We start from the raw sequence: 17,985 nt of genomic DNA on the forward strand, positions 1-17,985 counted from the left end.
TTGTTCCCGCGAATCGTCAGTTTTGGTGCAAAGTAGTAATTTCAAGGTCTTTAAAGTGAAACTATGTCGGATGGTTGAAGAGTATAAAGATTGTCTGAAGAGACTGCGACAGAAAGAACGAGCCGACAATGAAGAATTTTTTGCATTAGTGTCCTATAACCAGACAGGTGAGCTGCCATCAGCCGACAACACCAAGCATTATCCACCGCTGTACACAATGGCATAAATTTAATACAAAATCCTGCCGGAGCGAGTGCTGCGAAGTTTGGTCGGCATCTTGGCGGAATAATGTACGGAAAAGACAAAGACTGCAAGCTGCAGAAGTTTATTATAGGTGCCCAGAGGCTAAGAAAAGATACTCGAACGCCGGTTCCGGAGACCGAAAGAGAGAGCTTTGAACTTGTTGTGCGTCGAAAGTACCCGAAATTTCCAGAAACTGCTTATAACGAAGCTCGTCACGGAACTAACCAAATGGGGCTGGATATTAAATATCGGAAAGAAAAACAATCTGTTTCTACTGAGTAATTTAATTGCTGCCAAGTTTTGAGTGCTGTTAGTTTCATCATTTCTGGAATTAAGCATGAAAATAAGCAGGTGATTGTTCTTGCGTTTCAATCGTGAGTGTTTTGTTTTTATCGTAATCAAACTTAACTCTCGTTTGTTTTTTTCTCAATGCTTTAATGGCTCTGGTGTGTTAATGGCTCTGGTGTGTTGACTCATTGTTTCAAAAACTTAAATGAATCCTAAAATTTTTGTCGCAACTATTTTTTTTCAGAGATGCTCAAGTGTTTCAGCCTTGCGCAGGCTGATGCGCATGTAACCAAAGAGTTAATAGAGACTGAAGTTGTTCAAGTTCAATCGTTAGTTGAAATGCTTTCGCATAGCGAATATCGAAAGGCGTTGGGCACTGATCCTGTTTTAAAAGAATTTGATCGTTTATTGCGTGAAAATTATGGTGCCGCGAGAGAAAGTAACTTTGAGTTTAAAAAGGATTCTTTTGGGGGATGTGGTCTTTATTACGTAGGAGACGAAGTGATCTCGCCAAAAAATTCACATCCAGTCAAAGTGCTTCCCTCAGTCATTGGATTCGTTGAGAAAATACCTAAGGAGGCTTTATCGAGTTTTAAGGACATTTCCATTTTTCGGAAAACAGATTCTTGCAGTTTTGATCGAGTCATGTTGGGTTCTACGCGGTTCGCTAACCATTCTTGTAAGCCCAACTGCAGGTTCATCTTGAAAGAGATAAACTCACGACGCTGCATACAGTTAGAAGTAATAAAGAATATCTTCAAAAACGACGAAATTACAGTTTTCTACGGTTCCAATTTTTTTGGCGAAGGCAAACAAGACTGTCTCTGTGAGCATCGCAATGAGCACCAGCAAAGTTCTGGTTCTATTTCTGCTCACTTAAAAGCAGGGTCAAGAGCCCGTCTTGTTTTGCGACCTATCTCTATTCGCAGCAAGCGTCAATCCATTCTAAAAGCCAAATGGAGAAAAAAATCCAGAATATCAAAACTTGAAATGAGACGTTACAAGTCCGATAGCTCATCCGTTTCATCAGACAACGATTCTTTACAAAGTTCCACTTCTACAGATGAATTAAATTGTGAACCTAACTACTTGAGCGAAAACTTAGTGTCGTCACCTAACCGCCAAAACGATTTGGTTTTAACGGATTTCTCTGTCAGCACGCTTGATAATCACAGGCATGAGTCTTCATCCAACACTAACGATGATTATGAGACAGAGCGAAGCTGTAATTTTAGCTTGCATAATTTTTCAATGTGCGTTAATGAGATCGTTTCTGAGACTGGATGTTCTGATGCTCAAGCATCTTCCTGGTTAAAACTAGTAAGAACAGCTTTTCCAGAAGCCCGAATTCCTACTTATAAGTCTATAAAGAAAAAGTTTCTTCAAAGTGTGAACTCGTCCCATGTTAGTATCTCAAATTGTGCCGAAGGTGAATGCTCATCATTGGACTTTTCCTAAAATTTGTTTCACATAATCAAAAGCAATATCAATGCAATTACTGAATACTCACTGTCACGTGACGCTAAAAAAGACATTGTTATTCCACCCAGTTTTAATGCAAATAATATCATGACAATATTGTTGGCGATGAATTCTGACGGTGTTCGAATGATAAATTCCAGGAAGAAGTCCCTTTGGCCGCTGTGGTTAAGTGTACTCAATTTACCTCCGACTCTGAGATGTATGTTTGTCAAAATTGTGCTTGCGAAATTGTGGTTCGGTCGAGGCAAGCCAGATTGGAAAATATTTTTTGAACAAATTAAAGAAGGTCTGGATCGAAGACCTACAATTGAAATCAATGGCGTATCGTGGACTCTGATGTTTGAAGTGAAGATATTAGTAGCTGACCTGCCTGCAAAGGCATCAATTTTAAACATTAAGCAGTTTAACGCCTATTTTGGCTGCTCACTTTGCCTAATTAAATGTAAATCTATTGGCGAAGGTAAAAAAGGCCTCTTTTATCCGAATCAGAGGAACAAGATGAGGACCAAAGAAAGGCAGGAGGAGTATTTAAATTTGATTCAAAATGAAGGTTTGTCGTCTTTTCGAGGTGTGAAAGGACCAAGTGCTGTTGCGGATATAGTTGATAATTTGCCTCTCTCAGCGCCAATTGATTATATGCATCAAGTCTTGCCTGGTGTAACCAGAACTCTCCTTTTCGCAGTGAAGAATAAGACAAACAAATTGGGGCTGGGCAGAATTCGGAAAGCAGTTGAAGGTATTCAATTGACAAGTGACTTCAAGAGGTCTCTTAGGAGTCTCGATGAACTGGAGTATTTTAAAGCGAATGAACTGAAGGTTTGGTTGTTGTATATTGGACCGGTGGTTTTAGTAGGAAACGTAAATGCTGTATTGTACGAGAGGTTACATCTTTTGAGCTACATTAATCGACTGCTCCTTTTCTCCACTCAGCATTGCCTTTTAGCTGATCAGTTGATCAAAAGGTTTCACTCAGTAACTGCAGAAGCACATACAGAAAAAAATTTTCTCCCAACATTCACTCTCTGAATCACCTTGCTTGGCAAGTCAGTTGCTATGGCCCCCTCTGGTGCACTTCTGCGATAATGTTTGAGTCAGCGAACTACCTTCTGAAATGCAAGTTCACAGGTACTGTAAATCATCTAAGACTTCTGGTTGAAAGATATGTGAGAAACAAGATGTCTAGTCGGGAAGTTCCACAGAAAGACCCTCTTTACGACTTGTGTTTCAATCTAAGGAAACAGAAGTGCTTCAGGAGACGCTCAGTCAACTTGCACCAAGTACCATTGGACTTGCAACATTTAAATGCAAATTTTTACTCAAATCAGAAGCTTCAGAATTTTCATCTCGATTCCCAAGTACATACTTCATCAAGGAATTCCTATGTCTCTTTTGTCTCCGGCAACGAAAAGACTGTTGGCCAAGTTCGCGTCTTCTTTGTTCAAGATAGACAAGACTATGCTTCAATTCAGATCTTTAATGTAGTCTCGGACTTCCGACCACCTGAGTCTAACTGTGATGTATGCAGCTACTACGAAGTTCTTGAATCTCAAAATGCGAAATCAGTCACATCGGACTCAATTTTTGAGAAATTCCAACTTGTAAAACTAGAAGACAAATTGTTTTTAGTGCCTTTGGTCAATGTTTTTGAGCACGATTAATTTATATGTATGCTTTATGTGCTGATTACGATTAGTTTTGTCCTATTTTCTCAAATAGTTCTTACTTGAAAACACGGTTTTTCTGATTTTATTGCTGAAGTTTTGTAGATTCTAGTGACTTTTGGTCGAGATTGAAAACATAAGCAAAACCTTGTTTTTTGAGAAAAAGACCTTTGGACGCATTTTGAATGCGAATTTAGATCCCATTAAAAAGTGTTTCTTGCCATGTTGTTGAGTGCGACTAGGACAAAAGTTTTGGCAAAATTGAAAAACAAACCTGAAAAAAAATGTTTTAAAAAAACATTTAGCGGCATTTTGAATCCTGTTTTAGATTACTTTTTATCTCACTTTCAAATTTGTTCATAATTTCTGGTAATTGTTTGCATTTACTAACGTTATTAATGTTGAGTGGCAGAAAGCTTTTGAGAATTTTTAAAAAGGTTTAAAAATCTTTTGAAAAAAATAACGTTTTGAAGCGTTTTGTGTCCTATTATAGATATCTTTAAACGTTTCTTACTGATTATTTTGCTGTTTTTTTGGTACTAGTGTGCTTATACCAATGTTAATGAGCCTGACTGGAGGAAAAATTTTGTCAATTTTGGAAACAAATTTCAGAAGTTCTGTTTCTGAAAGAAAAGACGCTTAGACCCATTTTGAATCCTATTTTAGACCTTTGTGCTCGACTTTTTGGCTCAATGAGTTGTTCAATATTACCCATACTATTTCGGTGGTGCGATCTATCTATAAGAGTAGTAAAACACCCAGAGATGTTTCTTCTGGGTTAATAATTAAAATTTTGATACGTAAAACTGGTGTAGTTTGGTAAAGCAGATTTTTCGACCATTTTTTATGTAAAAATTGCTCTCATTTCATTACTACTAAGATTTGGTTCATCAAATTGACTTGACATAATGTGTAACGCTAACGTTGGCTATGGGACAAAGAAATTTCCCATAATTAATATATAAGTTTAAGCTATGCAATTTTGTCAAATGTTTCTCAAAAAGTCAATCGTATATAAAAAAATATAATAGGACCTTTTGGCTCAATGAGCTGTTCAATATTGCCCATACTATTTTGGCGGTGACTCCTATCCATGATGATGGCAAGAACACCCAGAGATTTTCCTTCTGGGTCAATGCCTAAAAATTGGATTCATAAAAATGTGTAGTTCGGAAACGCAGATTAGGTTTTTCGACAGTTTTTTTTTTGTGAAAATTTCTCATTTCTTTACTACTGGGCTTTGGTTGCTCAAATTGATATGACAATCGTGTGCTAAGCTGATGTTTGCTATCGGCTAGGAATATTTCCCATTATCGATGTATATGTTCAAGTTTTGCAGTTTCGTCAAGTGTTTCTCAAAAAGTCAATCGTATTTAAAAAATTGAATAGAACCTTTTGGCTCAATGTGCTGTTCTATATTACCCATACTATTTTGGCGTTGCCTCCTATCCATAAGGATGGTAAAACATCTAGAGATTATCCTTCTGGGTCAATGCTTGAAGATTTGACACATAAAACGTGTTGTTCGGAAACGCAGATTTTTGACTATTTTTAATGTAAAAACTGTTCTCCTTTCTTTACTATTGAGCTTTGGTTGCTCAAATTGGTATCACAATCGTGTGTTACGCTAACGTTGGTTTCCTATTGAATAATTTCTATAGAATAAGAAAATTTCCCATAATTGATGTATAAGTTCAAAATTTGCAATTTCTCCAAGTCTTCCTCAAAAAGTCAATCGTATTGAAATTATATAATAGGACCTTTTGGCTCAACGAGCTGTTCTATATTACCGATAACATTTTGGTGGTGACTCCTATCTATAGGGATGGTAAAACAACCAAAGATTTCCCCTCTGAGTCAATGCTTAAAAATTTGATAATTAAAAAATGTTTAGTTCGGAAACGCAGATTTTTCTGGGTCAATGCTTGAAGATTTGACACATAAAACGTGTTGTTCGGAAACGCAGATTTTCGACTGTTTTTATGTAAAAATTGCTCTCATTTCTTTACTACTGGGCTTTGGTTGCTCAAATTGATATGTCAATCGTGTGCTGTGCTAACGTTGGCTATGGAATAAGAAAAATAAAAAAAAATTACCCATAATTGACTTTTACGTTCAAGTTTGCAATTTCGTCAAGTGTTTCTCAAAAAGTCAATCGTATCTAAAAAATATAATAAAATCTTTTGGCTCACTGACATGTTCCATATTACCCACACTTTTTTGGCGTTGCCTGCTATCTATAAGGATTGTAAAAAACCCATAGATTTTCCTACTGGGTCATTGCTTAAAATTTGATATATAAAAAAAGGTGTAGTTCGGAAACGCAGATTTTTCGACCCTTTTTTATGTAAAAATTGCTCTCATTTCTTCGCTACTGGGCACTGGTTGCTGAAAATTATATGACAATCGTGTGTTAGGCTAACGTTGGCTATGAAAAATGAAAATTTCCCATAATTGATTTATAAGTTCAAGTTTTGCGATTTCGTCAAGTGTTTCTCAAAAAGTCAATCGTGTTTAAAAAATATAATAGGACCTATTGGCTCAATGAGCTGTTCAATACTACCCATACTATTTTGGCGGTGCCTGCTATCCATAAGGATGTTAAAAAACCCATAGATTTTTCTTTTGGGTCAATGCTTGAAATCCGTTACATATAAAAATGTGTAGTTCGGAAACGCATATTTTTCGACCGTTTTTTCTGTAAAAAATGCTCTCATTTCTTTACTTCTGGGCTTTAGTTGCTCAAATTGATATGACAATCGTGTGCTAGGCTAACGTTGGCTATGGAAAAAGAAAATGTTCCATAATTGATTTATAAGTACAAGTGTTGCATTTTCGTCAAGTGTTTCTCAAAAAGTCAATCTTATTTAAGAAATATAATGGGATCTTCTGGTTCAAGGAGTTGCTCAATGTTACCCATACTGTTTTGGCAGTACTTCCTATCCATATAGATTCTGTAACTACCCGAGATTTTTCTTTTGGGTCAATACTTTAAAAATTGTTTTATAAAACAGGTGAAGGTCGGAAACGCTAATTATTCTAAAGTTTTTTATGTAAAAAGTAGTCTCATTTCTTTACTTATGAGTCTAGGCTATTCAAATTGATATAACAAGCGTGCGTTAGGCTAAAATTTGCCATGAATCAAGAAAATTTTGCATAAGGGTTATATAAAGTCAAGTTTTGCGATTTCGTCAACTGTTTCTCAAAAAGTCAATCTTATTTCAAAAAATTAATAAGAACTTCTGGGTCAATTAGTCGTTCAATGTTACCCATACTGTTTTTGTAGTGCTTCCTATCCATATAGATGTTATAACTACCCGAGATTTTTCTTTTGGGTCAATATTTTAAAAATTGTTACATAAAACAGGTGAAGGTCGGAAACGCTAATTTTTCTAACGTTTTTTATGTAAAAACAGTCTCATTTCTTTACTTATGAGTCTAGGCTATTCAAATTGATATAACAAGCGTGCGTTGGGGTAAAATTTGCCATGAATCAAGAAAATTTTGCATAAGTGATATATAAAGTCACGTTTTGCGATTTCGTCAAATGTTTCTCAAAAAGTCAATCGTATTTCAAAAAAGTAATAAGACATTCTGGGTCAATTAGTCGTTCAATGTTACCCATACTGTTTTGGTAGTGCTTCCTATCCATACAGATGTTATAACCACCCGAGATTTTTCTTTTGGGTCAATACTTTAAAAATTGTTACATAAGACATGTGAAGGTCGGAAACGCTAATTTTTCTAACGTTTTTTATGTAAAAAGTAGCCTCATTTCTTTACTACTGAGTCTAGGCTATTCAAATTGATATAACAAGCGTGCGTTAGGCTAACGTTGGCCATGAATCAAGAAAATTTTGCATAAGTGATATATAAAGTCAATTTCTGCGATTTCGTCAAATGTTTCTCAAAAAGTCAATCTTATTTCAAAAAAGTAATAAGAACTTCTGGGTCAATTAGTTGTTCAATGTTACCCATACTGTTTTGGTAGTGGCTCCTATTCATATAGATGCTATAACTACCCGAGATTTTTCATTTGGGTTAATACTTTAAAAATTGTTACATAAGACAGGTGAAGGTCGGAAACGCTAATTTTTCTAACGTTTTTTAGGTAAAAAGTAGCCTCATTTCTTTACTACTGAGTCTAGGCTATTCAAATTGATATGACAAGCGTGCGTTAAGCTAACGTTGGCCATGAATCAAGAAAATTTTGCATAAGTGATATATAAAGTCAATTTCTGCGATTTCGTCAAAATGTTTCTCAAAAAGTCAATCTTATTTCAAAAAAGTAATAAGAACTTCTGGGTCAATTAGTTGTTCAATGTTACCCATACTGTTTTGGTAGTGGCTCCTATTCATATAGATGCTATAACTACCCGAGATTTTTCATTTGGGTTAATACTTTAAAAATTGTTACATAAGACAGGTGAAGGTCGGAAACGCTAATTTTTCTAACGTTTTTTAGGTAAAAAGTAGCCTCATTTCTTTACTAATGAGTCTAGGCTATTCAAATTGATATGACAAGCGTGCGTTAGGCTAACGTTGGCCATGAATCAAGAAAATTTTGCATAAGTGATATATAAAGTCAATTTCTGCGATTTCGTCAAATGTTTCTCAAAAAGTCAATCTTATTTTAAAAAAAGTAATAAGAACTTCTGGGTCAATTAGTTGTTCAATGTTACCCATACTGTTTTGGTAGTGGCTCCTATTCATATAGATGCTATAACTACCCGAGATTTTTCTATTGGGTCAATATTTCAAAAATTCTTACATAAAACAGGTGAAGGTCGGAAACGCTAATTTTTCTAACGTTTTTTATGTAAAAAGTAGTCTCATTTCTTTACTACTGAGTCTAGGCTATTCAAATTGATATAACAAGCGTGCGTTAGGCTAACGTTGGCCATGGATCAAGAAAATTTTGCCTTAGTGATATATAAAGTCAGGTTTTGCGATTTCGTCAAATGTTTCTCAAAAAGCCAATCTTATTTAAAAAATGTAATATGACCTTCTGGGTCAACGGAGGTGTTCAATGTTACGCAAACTGTTTTGGGAGTGCCTTCTATCCATAAGGATTGTGAGGCACCAATTTTTTCTTTTTTGGCGTCTTCGTTTAAATTTTGGGGGTTAAAATGTTTTTTTTTTAAAAAAACTCGATTTTTTGTTAAATGTCCATCCCTTTGTGCCCTTAAAGGCACCTTCTCCCATTGTGCTGTATTTTAATTGTGCTTTGTTTCTTTCTTCTATGATGTGCTATAATATTCCTGGCCTATCCGGGATTTTAGATTTTAGCTATATATATGTCTTGGAAAAAAAGAGCCTCTATTTTTGCTTATTCTGCAAGAAAAACAGTCTGTTTTCCCTTGTAGTTTAAGAAGCTCATGAGGACTCACGAAAAAACCAAGACCCTTTAAATGCCTCGTTTCTGTTATGGATAATTAGTAGCCATAGAACGTCATATTATGGAGAAGTTGTAGTCATAGAACCTCCATTTATGAGAAATTTGTAGTCATAAAACTTCCATTTATGGCAAAGTTGTAGTCATGCCAATTTCCTAAAACTTTTTTGAATTATGAAGTCAATGGTCCATAATATGAAAGTTTTATGATTACAACTTTTTGTCATCCCGGGTATCTTGGTGATTGTTGATACCATTTTTGTTGTTATTTGCTCCCTCCAATTTTTGGTCATTTTAAAAAGCCTCTGAATATATCAAACTTCATGATCTCAACTTAGAAAATGAAGTTGAAGTGGATTATAAGTAACGATTTTCAAGCTCTTAACCCTGAAAAACTGTTAATCGTTTTAGTGTGAAACCGAAAAATAGATGTCCGCAAGGACTATAAAAATGGTCAGTATCATTTGTTTTCAAAAATTTTTATTGCTGATAATTTAACATTTCATTATGTCATTTATAAGTTATATTGATTAGTTCCACCTTGTACCTTAAAAGTGTCGACAGGTACACAAAAAAAAAAATCATCATACAAACAATCTGCATGGCGCTTCAGATCGCGAAACTACGCAATATGGGTAAAACCATTAATTTTACGCAAGCAGTTTTTAAATCAGACTTAATCATCCTACAAGAGAAATAACTTTCATTCACCTCTGGAGGGTAGTTGCTTTGGGCGTAAATAGATTTTGCAAAAGGCAATGCAGTTTTAAATGAAACAGAAAAAAAGGTTAAAGTAATTCCATATAATTTTTGTGAAAACAATTATCACAATGAGAGCTATTGGGCAAAAACACAAACTTGTAGATTATACAACTTTATCAATTAAATAATTTGAACTCTCCAATCTATCAAAATGTCACTATAATTGTTCCGTCCCCACTTGTGGGGGGAGGAACAATATACTCAAATAGGTTTTTCTTTTGTTCAAACATTTTTGGCCTATCGATATATTCATCGTAGAGAATTGTGAGCGGTATCATTCAAAATTTCGTCCAGCGTAGAAATCAAAATTGAGAAAATTTTTTGAATTTTTTTATAATTTTCGTGGAGTTAGCATGGTTTAAATTACGTCTGAACACTGGATCTTTGTTTCACTTTTGTTCATTTTTAGTGTAATTTTTGTTCGAAATATCTCTTCTCCTACGAAAAAATTTAATTCAAAATTACCTTTCACGTTAGAAAATGCATCAATTTGGTGTTCCTAATAGACGAAATTAGATTAAAACGACTAGTTCTGGTCTCACGAGGAAACTTACTATAAAATAATTCAATTTCTTTTTGAGAGCTGTCTTTTAGAAAAAAATTTTAAGTCACAAAGAGAATAGTCACCTTTCATATTGACATTCAAATGATGCCCAATGAACAGAAAGCTTTCAAGGAGTTGCTCATATTTTTTGGCTGCGAACCTGAGTGTTTTTAATACTTGATAAAGTTTTGATTTTCATTTTGAGATTTTTCTGAATTTTTGAAGTCCTAAGCCAAAGTCACGTTGACTGAAAGTGCAATAATCTTCCTAATAATTTTTTTTATTGCACCTCTCTAGTGCTTTGAGTGGAGAGCTAATGGCTGTTGAGTCCTTAAAAAAATTTTTTCAAAATTTTTTTGTACTTCAGAAAGTCTCAATAATGTAAAGACCGCCATATTTTCTACTGCGACCAAAATTAATCTGCTTAGTTGTTCTATCTTCGATTATTGGCATTATATTTTCGATGCGACGAGTTTTCATATACATTTTTTTAATTTTTGGATATTTTTTTTCGGAATTTCGTTTCTTTTTGGAATCTTATCACATTATCTTAATATTGATAGTTCCCCTTGGCTCAAAGAAGACAAAAACAGGATCATGGATAAAATTTTTAGAGAAAAACTTGTTGATTAAATGGCTTCGACACTTTTTTCTTGCACTTTTCTAATTAATTTTTAGTTACTCGCTAATTTTGTTATTGTTTTCATTGTCATAAGACATAATGTGATGTCCTGTTGAGAGCTGGTCTCCACCAAAAAATTTTTTCTTCCCATCGATGCACAACATAGCGTAATTATTGACTTCCTTTAAAAACTATTGAATTTAATGTTGATGATACTACGGGTTTCCTCAGAGATTTCGTGGTCTTAAAGTATTTGTTCATCTTTGTTGATTTTTTTAAGTCTTGTAGTTAAATAAAGAGGAATTCTATTGTTTCCAATCATTTCCTTGGAAATAGAAACGTTTTTACAGAAAGTTCATTTTTCAATGTCTTCGACACTTTAGTCTCCTTTTTTTGAATTCGCAGTTTTTGCAGTTTTTTTATTCATTACGTAGTCGTAAAGTGCTGAGAAGTCTCATAAGCTTCTAATTGAAGATTGCATTAATGCTATTACTTTAGGCAATCAGTTTATAACAAATAGTCTCAGATAATGATATTATTATTTTCCAATTCTTTTTTATTTTTTTGTTTTTGTTGCTAGTATTGTTCTTTGTATAGTTTCTGTTGTTCTTTTCGTCAACTTGTAACTACTTCTCATCATCATTGATGGGCTCATCCAACTCATTGTAATTCAAAAAATAAAATTTTTATCGACAGTATGATATGATGTTTTTTGTGGGAAATATGCGTTTTCGTAAATGTTTTGTGAGTTGTCAACATTTGTGTTTTTTTCTCTTCTTTCATTATATTCGCAAGAAAACAGATACCAGTTTTTTTCAATTGAGGTCCGAGTGAATTTATTTAATCGTTCAGTTTAATATTAGCTTAATTAGTACAGATAACAATTGAAACAAAAAAAACAAGATAAAAGCTAATGATTTTAATGGCCTCAATAGTTTGTGTTTTCGCAGATTTTTTGAGCTTTTCTGCATCTTTAGACCGCTTCTATGGCTTAGTATAACCAAAGATAGGTCCCATCGGTTTTGTAGTGACTTTATAGTGATTTATCGAGAATTGTTTTGTTAAAAAGATTTCTAAGACATTTGAAATTATTTGGTTTAAGTATGTTGATAGACTATTGGATTTCGCCGCACTATTTTTTTCTTTTTACTTGATACCTGGTCTCAATAAGGAAAAGTCCCATATGCTGTATACTAAAGATAAAAGAAAATTTGCGCACTTAAGGTTTCATCTGATTGCATTCTGACGTTGTTTACTAGGTGCTTTTACGTTTAGATATTGTGTTTTTGCCGATAATTTTTTTGTTTTGCTTATTTTGTTTGTTTTTTTCTCGGAGCCTTTTTATTGGCAGATCTTGTGAGCGCTGTTATGAGACATGGTATTTTGTAATACATAGTTGTTTGGGAACAATTTTTTAAGACTCAAACATCGATTTTTGGTTTTCTGCTCATTTGGTTGATAATTAAGTCAAAAATGTAGATCAGCTCGGGTCGGAACTTTATGTGCGAACACACATTAATGAGCTTCCTTATGTATATAAAGAATCTTAAAAACAAGACAATAAAATTTCCACAAATTTATCAGAAGAAGAAAGAAAATTGATTATTTTTGGTAACATAGTGTCCAGCTATATTGAACATCGTCCACCTAAAGACTCTTGAGAAACTAAATAAATATTTTTTGATTTTGGGCAAAAAGCTTTTCTCAGATATGCTATTTGAAAAGATGGTAAAACATAGTCCTGCTGTCCGGATATGATAGTGAACTGAAAAACATACGTATTCAAAAATATATTATTAGTGGTAGTCATATGACTACCACTATTAATAGTTGTTTTTTCAGGTTCTGCTTTTCCAACCTATTGCATTTGTATGTCTCTGGGTCATTTATGTGCAGGATCCAAAACAAAATCAATCTGTTGTCTGAATGGTTCCAGAAAATCGATATGAGAAAGAGATTCCAAACTGCGAAAAAAAAACAATTTAAAAGTTTTCTACATATAGTCAGTTTCGGAAAAAAATTATTTCCATAAGAAATCGACGCAAATCTCTTTCCTTATTTGAGTTCTTAGTATCCAGGTTTGTTATTCTCTTGCTTTTCTGCTAATAACCTTGAGAATAAAGGCTTTTAAAATTTGTGAACGACTTTTTTTCATATAGAACGGTTCTCAAAAGTCGTTTCAATCTCATGTTAAGTCCGTTTCCCCACTCAGGCATCTTTTTGAGTCACGGGGTTGCTTATAGACATGGGGCTGCTCCGGAATAAGCAATTTTTTCTAGTTCCAAAAGAACAAAATTTTTCCCAGTTTTCATTGCTTCCCTACTTCAAAACTGATGCCAAATTTGCAAACATTTGCGTATTTTTGATCGATAAAGCCAAATTTGTAAAGTTTTGCAAATTATCTCTTCGCAAGGTCAAGTTTGCAAAATTCTTTATAAATAATCGCAAATTTGACATTAGGCTTAAACTAGGGTGCATAAGAGGTGTAACTCGCTATTGGAAAGGTTTATTTTGATGAAATATTGAATTCAGCCCTGATTATAACTTACCAATGAGTAGAATGGATACTGCTAAGAATATTCCTAGTATGGACATGCCCCCCTGAGGCATCATTTCCATCACAACCATCAAGTTCACACTCTGGGCTAGGAACACAGTGATTCCATAACCAACCTGAACAAAATTTTCAATGTTGTAATTTAAAAGATGTTTATGCCCACAATTATGTATCAGTTCAGTTTTTACAACTGAACCTGGAACCTGGATGAATTGCGATGAATTAGGGAAAATCATTTAGCTATTTATTTAGAGTGGTACATTATAGTGGCAATATTTGAATACTTTTTTTGAAATTTTTCGTTAACACTACAGTATTCTCTTTCTGGATGCAATTATGCCGAAATTGCAAAATAAATTCAGAGCAATACCTGGACGCAAATTTATGTAGTCCTCATACAGAGATCTTAAAAGTTACCAGTAGGGAATCATGATGACCTTCTACGGTTGCCAGGAGTATTATGTTAGAGATAAATAGAACTGAAGTCCGTATCAAACCTACTGGAGGCCAAATCAGCATTATAATTGTCACGATTTAACCACACTTTAAAAATCTTCTGTCTCTTCGATAGTTACCAGAAATTCACACAAGTCATAAATAAACTTACATGGCTTATTTAAGACTTAGTTTCCAGCTGAAAACTGGACCCTTAGAATTATCAGAAAACTGCTGAAGTTTAGAAAATTTCTGCTAATTCAACGCATTGCTTAATGAAAACTAACCTTCTCGCCAGATGAGCATGGGATTGCGAAGTTTAGCATGCAGAGTACGTTGATCATAAGACTAGGCATGATGAGATTGATGACAAAGTAGGCTGCCACTCTGTAGAACCGAATCGTGTATCTCAGAGCTGAAACGACAAAAAATGACAAGATTGACCTCACTCTGATATAACTTAAACAATTGTGCCCTACCAAATTGCAAAAAATAATCTGCTTTCGAAAGATTGTTCGTAGTTTCATTTCATGGGTAGCATCCCTTTGTTTCGTAAAAAAAATCAGGTCAGGGATTAATTAATACCTTTAAATTGTATTTTGCACCCAGAAAAAAATTTAGGAGCTAGATTTTATATTGATTTTGGAACCCGCATGACTCCTTTTCTTTTTTTTCTCTTATAGCCCTACATTAATTACCAAAACAACCTTTATCACTTTCCATGGAGTTTTTTTGTCGATTAATATAATCACATTACTGCAATCCAGGTTAACAATACACCCGAACAGAGCAATTAAACGCTAAGCCAGAGCACATTTTAAGAACAAAAAAGTTGTTTCAGTTCTAAATCATTTCATCTCCAGATTATTATATTTCTCATCACGCACAATATTTTTTTTTGATAATGTCGAGTTCATAGAAAAAATTTATTCTGTATAATCTGAAACTTACTCATACCCCAAAAACAGATATGAGCAGAGTAATGTCTCAATTTTTAGCTGATAACTGGAAATTGCTATAGTATTATAAACACTCTTTTTACATAAGACAGTTTATAGGCAGTTATCGCCTTAAACGTATTGGTTACGACTTGCTACGCAATTTAAATGTTGCAAATACCCATGTGGAAGCTCGAATTGTATATAAAGCATACTTTTTGGCAGGAGTTAATCTGAACATTTTTTATTTCATTCAGTAAATTTTAATCAAAAATCAAGACTAGCCGGTCTGTAGTGTGATATGACTTGAGAAGTGACAATCCAGAAAAAAACAGAACGTCTATAGGCTGAATCAGAGCTGATTTGCTCTGAAATCAGATTCCGGTTTTTACCTATGAGGAAGTAGAGAAAACCTATTTGGTAAATAATTGCGTAAAAGCAATCAGACTGCTAATTGAGAGTATATAACACCACTGGCGACTAAAAACTACTCATATCGCGGCTGTTAAGTAAATTTACTATTTCAAAAAAATCTCAGTGGAATGAATCTCTTTGCAAAAGCAAGCTTTAGTTTGTACACATTCTTTTGCGTAAAAAACAGGGGCAAAAAAATTATATTTTGATAAAAATGTGACATTTTGTATGTTATGATGTCTGGTGTACAAAAAAATGTTTCACTTGGAAGTACGTTAGATATGTCTGGTGGCTTCGATTTTAATTACATAAAAATTCCTGAATTGATATCAGTATTTGGACATATATCATACATTTTTTCCTAAAACTTTCAAAATAACGAAACTGCAGTTTAAAACGTTGAATCTAGAGTTCGTATCATATACCATTTGAATTAATTCCTCAGAAACCTGGTTTGATTTTTGGGTTTTATGAATTCTGTTATGACCCACTTGAGCAGATTGCGGTCGAAAATGTAAGAAAGGAGGCCGTTTTTCATCTACAATTTTTTATTGAGAAATTTTTGACTGTCATTTTTTAAAGAGGACGCTGTATTTTTTCTCGTTGCCGTTTTTTAACTGTACTTTTTTAATGGCCGCTTTTGAGCGATATTCCTTGAACTTTAGATCAAAACCATTTATTTCTAATGTCTTGCACAGTATTTAAGTTAGTTGGACAGCCGGCAGGGCAAGGATCTTTGAATAAACATGACATTTTAGTCAAAGATTGACTTCTTAATCTATTGAAATGTAATTGTCATTTAACCCCTTCATTGTGGAGACCACTTGATTCTAAAATTGTCTCTTTAATTGTTCCAATGATTACTGAAGCGACGAATGATTACAAAAGGAGGCAGGTAAATTTAATAACCTCATTTTTGCTTCACTGGTTAAAAACTATAAGACTCCACCGTAGCGACGACTTGATTGGCGTTTTTTGCTGACCTTGTACGCCTTTAAGTGAACTCATATTTAAATAGTCCAAAATGGATCAAATTAATTTCAGCTTTGATAACTTTCAACCAGTTTAACTCTTATCCACAATTTTCAAGGACAGGAAGAGTGTTCATTTAGCTATTTATCATTTTAGTTTTGCTATTTTGCATTAAAGCATGCCTTAATCTGAAAATTTTAGAAGAGAAAAACTATAGAGTTCTTGCCAGATTAAAAAACGCAACAACAAAACTGACATGTCCAGTATAAGATGTCCAGCACTCACTAATTTTTTTTAACTTTAAAATATTTCTCAATGTAAAATCTACTATGCTTTCTTTTTGTTAATGTAATTCTTCTATTTTATTTGAAACTATTCAGGAAAATAGTCAAGTCCGAATGGATGGTGTCGAAATGGAATTTCTAACTTAAGCTATCTTACGAAATTTAAGATAACTTAAGAAATTAAAGGAAAGTACTCCCATTGGGTTATTTCTCAGAATTTGAATGAAAGAATAACGGCTGAGTAAATTAGGACTTTTTAAGCGGTTTATTCAACAAATATTGATCTTGATAAGTAATGGCATTCCTGACATTGTCTAAACTGAACATATTTAGAACCTTTGGTGGCACTTAGACTTCTCAGCTCAAATAAGAGTTTACTTAATAAATTGAGGATAAAATTGTTTTAATCTTGTGACTCTTTGCATAGAATTGCTTTACAAAAAGAAATAGACTTGACTATATCTCTATTATTTGCTTTTGCGTAGTATATAAGCCGCTTAATTTCTGTAAGTTTTCAGAGCTTCTCTCCAATCGAATTTCGTAAGTGAAGTCGTCTCTCCTTTCTATTGATAAGGCAGAGAATAACTCTCTAGATTTTGGCGTGTTTTTGATAAAAATTTTTAGTAGGCATAAATAGTAGAGGTTTGATGTAATTTTAGGTTGCAATTTTAGGATCTCAAAGGTTTGCTGATGAGGTTTCAGAACTATGTGAACAGTTTGTGAGGTGTTGAATTCACTTTTTAAAAGTTCTTTTACTGTTTAATTTTACTCGTAACGAAGCGCTAAATAGTTTATTTTTTTCTCTTTGCTTATTTACCAGTGGAACACAAAAATTTTTCAAAGCGAAAGCCTTGATTCCATGTTTGTATCAGTCCTCGATTCATATAATCAGTTAAAAATCCCAAAAAACGATAGATGATAGATGTCCGGGCACGTTTATTCAAAGGCTGAATCTTTGACTGCTTTTGTTATGATTTTGGCTCAATTAATTTGGCTCATCTGCATTTTTTTCGCTCAAATTCCGCTCATTTCTAGCATCTTTTTTCAACAATTCCGCTCCTTCCGTTCAAATTCCGCTCATTTGTTATATCTTTTTTCAACAATTCCGCACCTTCCGGTCAAATTCCGATCATTTCTTTCATCTTTTTTCAACAATACCGCTCATTCCGGTCGAATTCCGCTCATTTCTTGAATCTTTTTTCAACAATTCCGCTCCTTCCGGTCAAATTCCGATCATTTCTTGTATCTTTTTTCAACAGTTCTGCTCATTCCGGTCAAAATCCGCTCATTCGGGTCATTTCTTGCATTTTTGAGCGGAATTTGAGCGAACTCCTCGACTTGGTGGGTATTTTGGTTTTTTGGATATTCTGGCATTGGGTACGTTGTTA

At 34.0% G+C, this 17,985-nt stretch overlaps 1 protein-coding gene across 1 annotated transcript in view; it reads right to left on the reverse strand.

Moving 5' to 3' along the window:
* LOC142354315 (uncharacterized) overlaps positions 1-14,561 on the reverse strand; it is a 32,573-nt gene extending 18,012 nt beyond the window's left edge. Inside the window, exons 1-2 of the mRNA XM_075406583.1 lie at positions 14,277-14,561; positions 13,547-13,670 (exon numbers count right to left, since the gene is read on the reverse strand). Of these exons, the coding sequence (XP_075262698.1) occupies positions 13,547-13,670; positions 14,277-14,516 (364 nt within the window). The 5' untranslated portion in view covers positions 14,517-14,561. The remainder of the gene's footprint in view (positions 1-13,546; positions 13,671-14,276) is intronic.
* Between the last annotated feature and the right edge of the window lie 3,424 nt (positions 14,562-17,985).

Source organism: Convolutriloba macropyga, chromosome 15, assembly GCF_964194025.1.
Source record: "Convolutriloba macropyga chromosome 15, txConMacr16.3, whole genome shotgun sequence".
NCBI classification, from domain to species: domain Eukaryota; kingdom Metazoa; phylum Xenacoelomorpha; order Acoela; family Convolutidae; genus Convolutriloba; species Convolutriloba macropyga.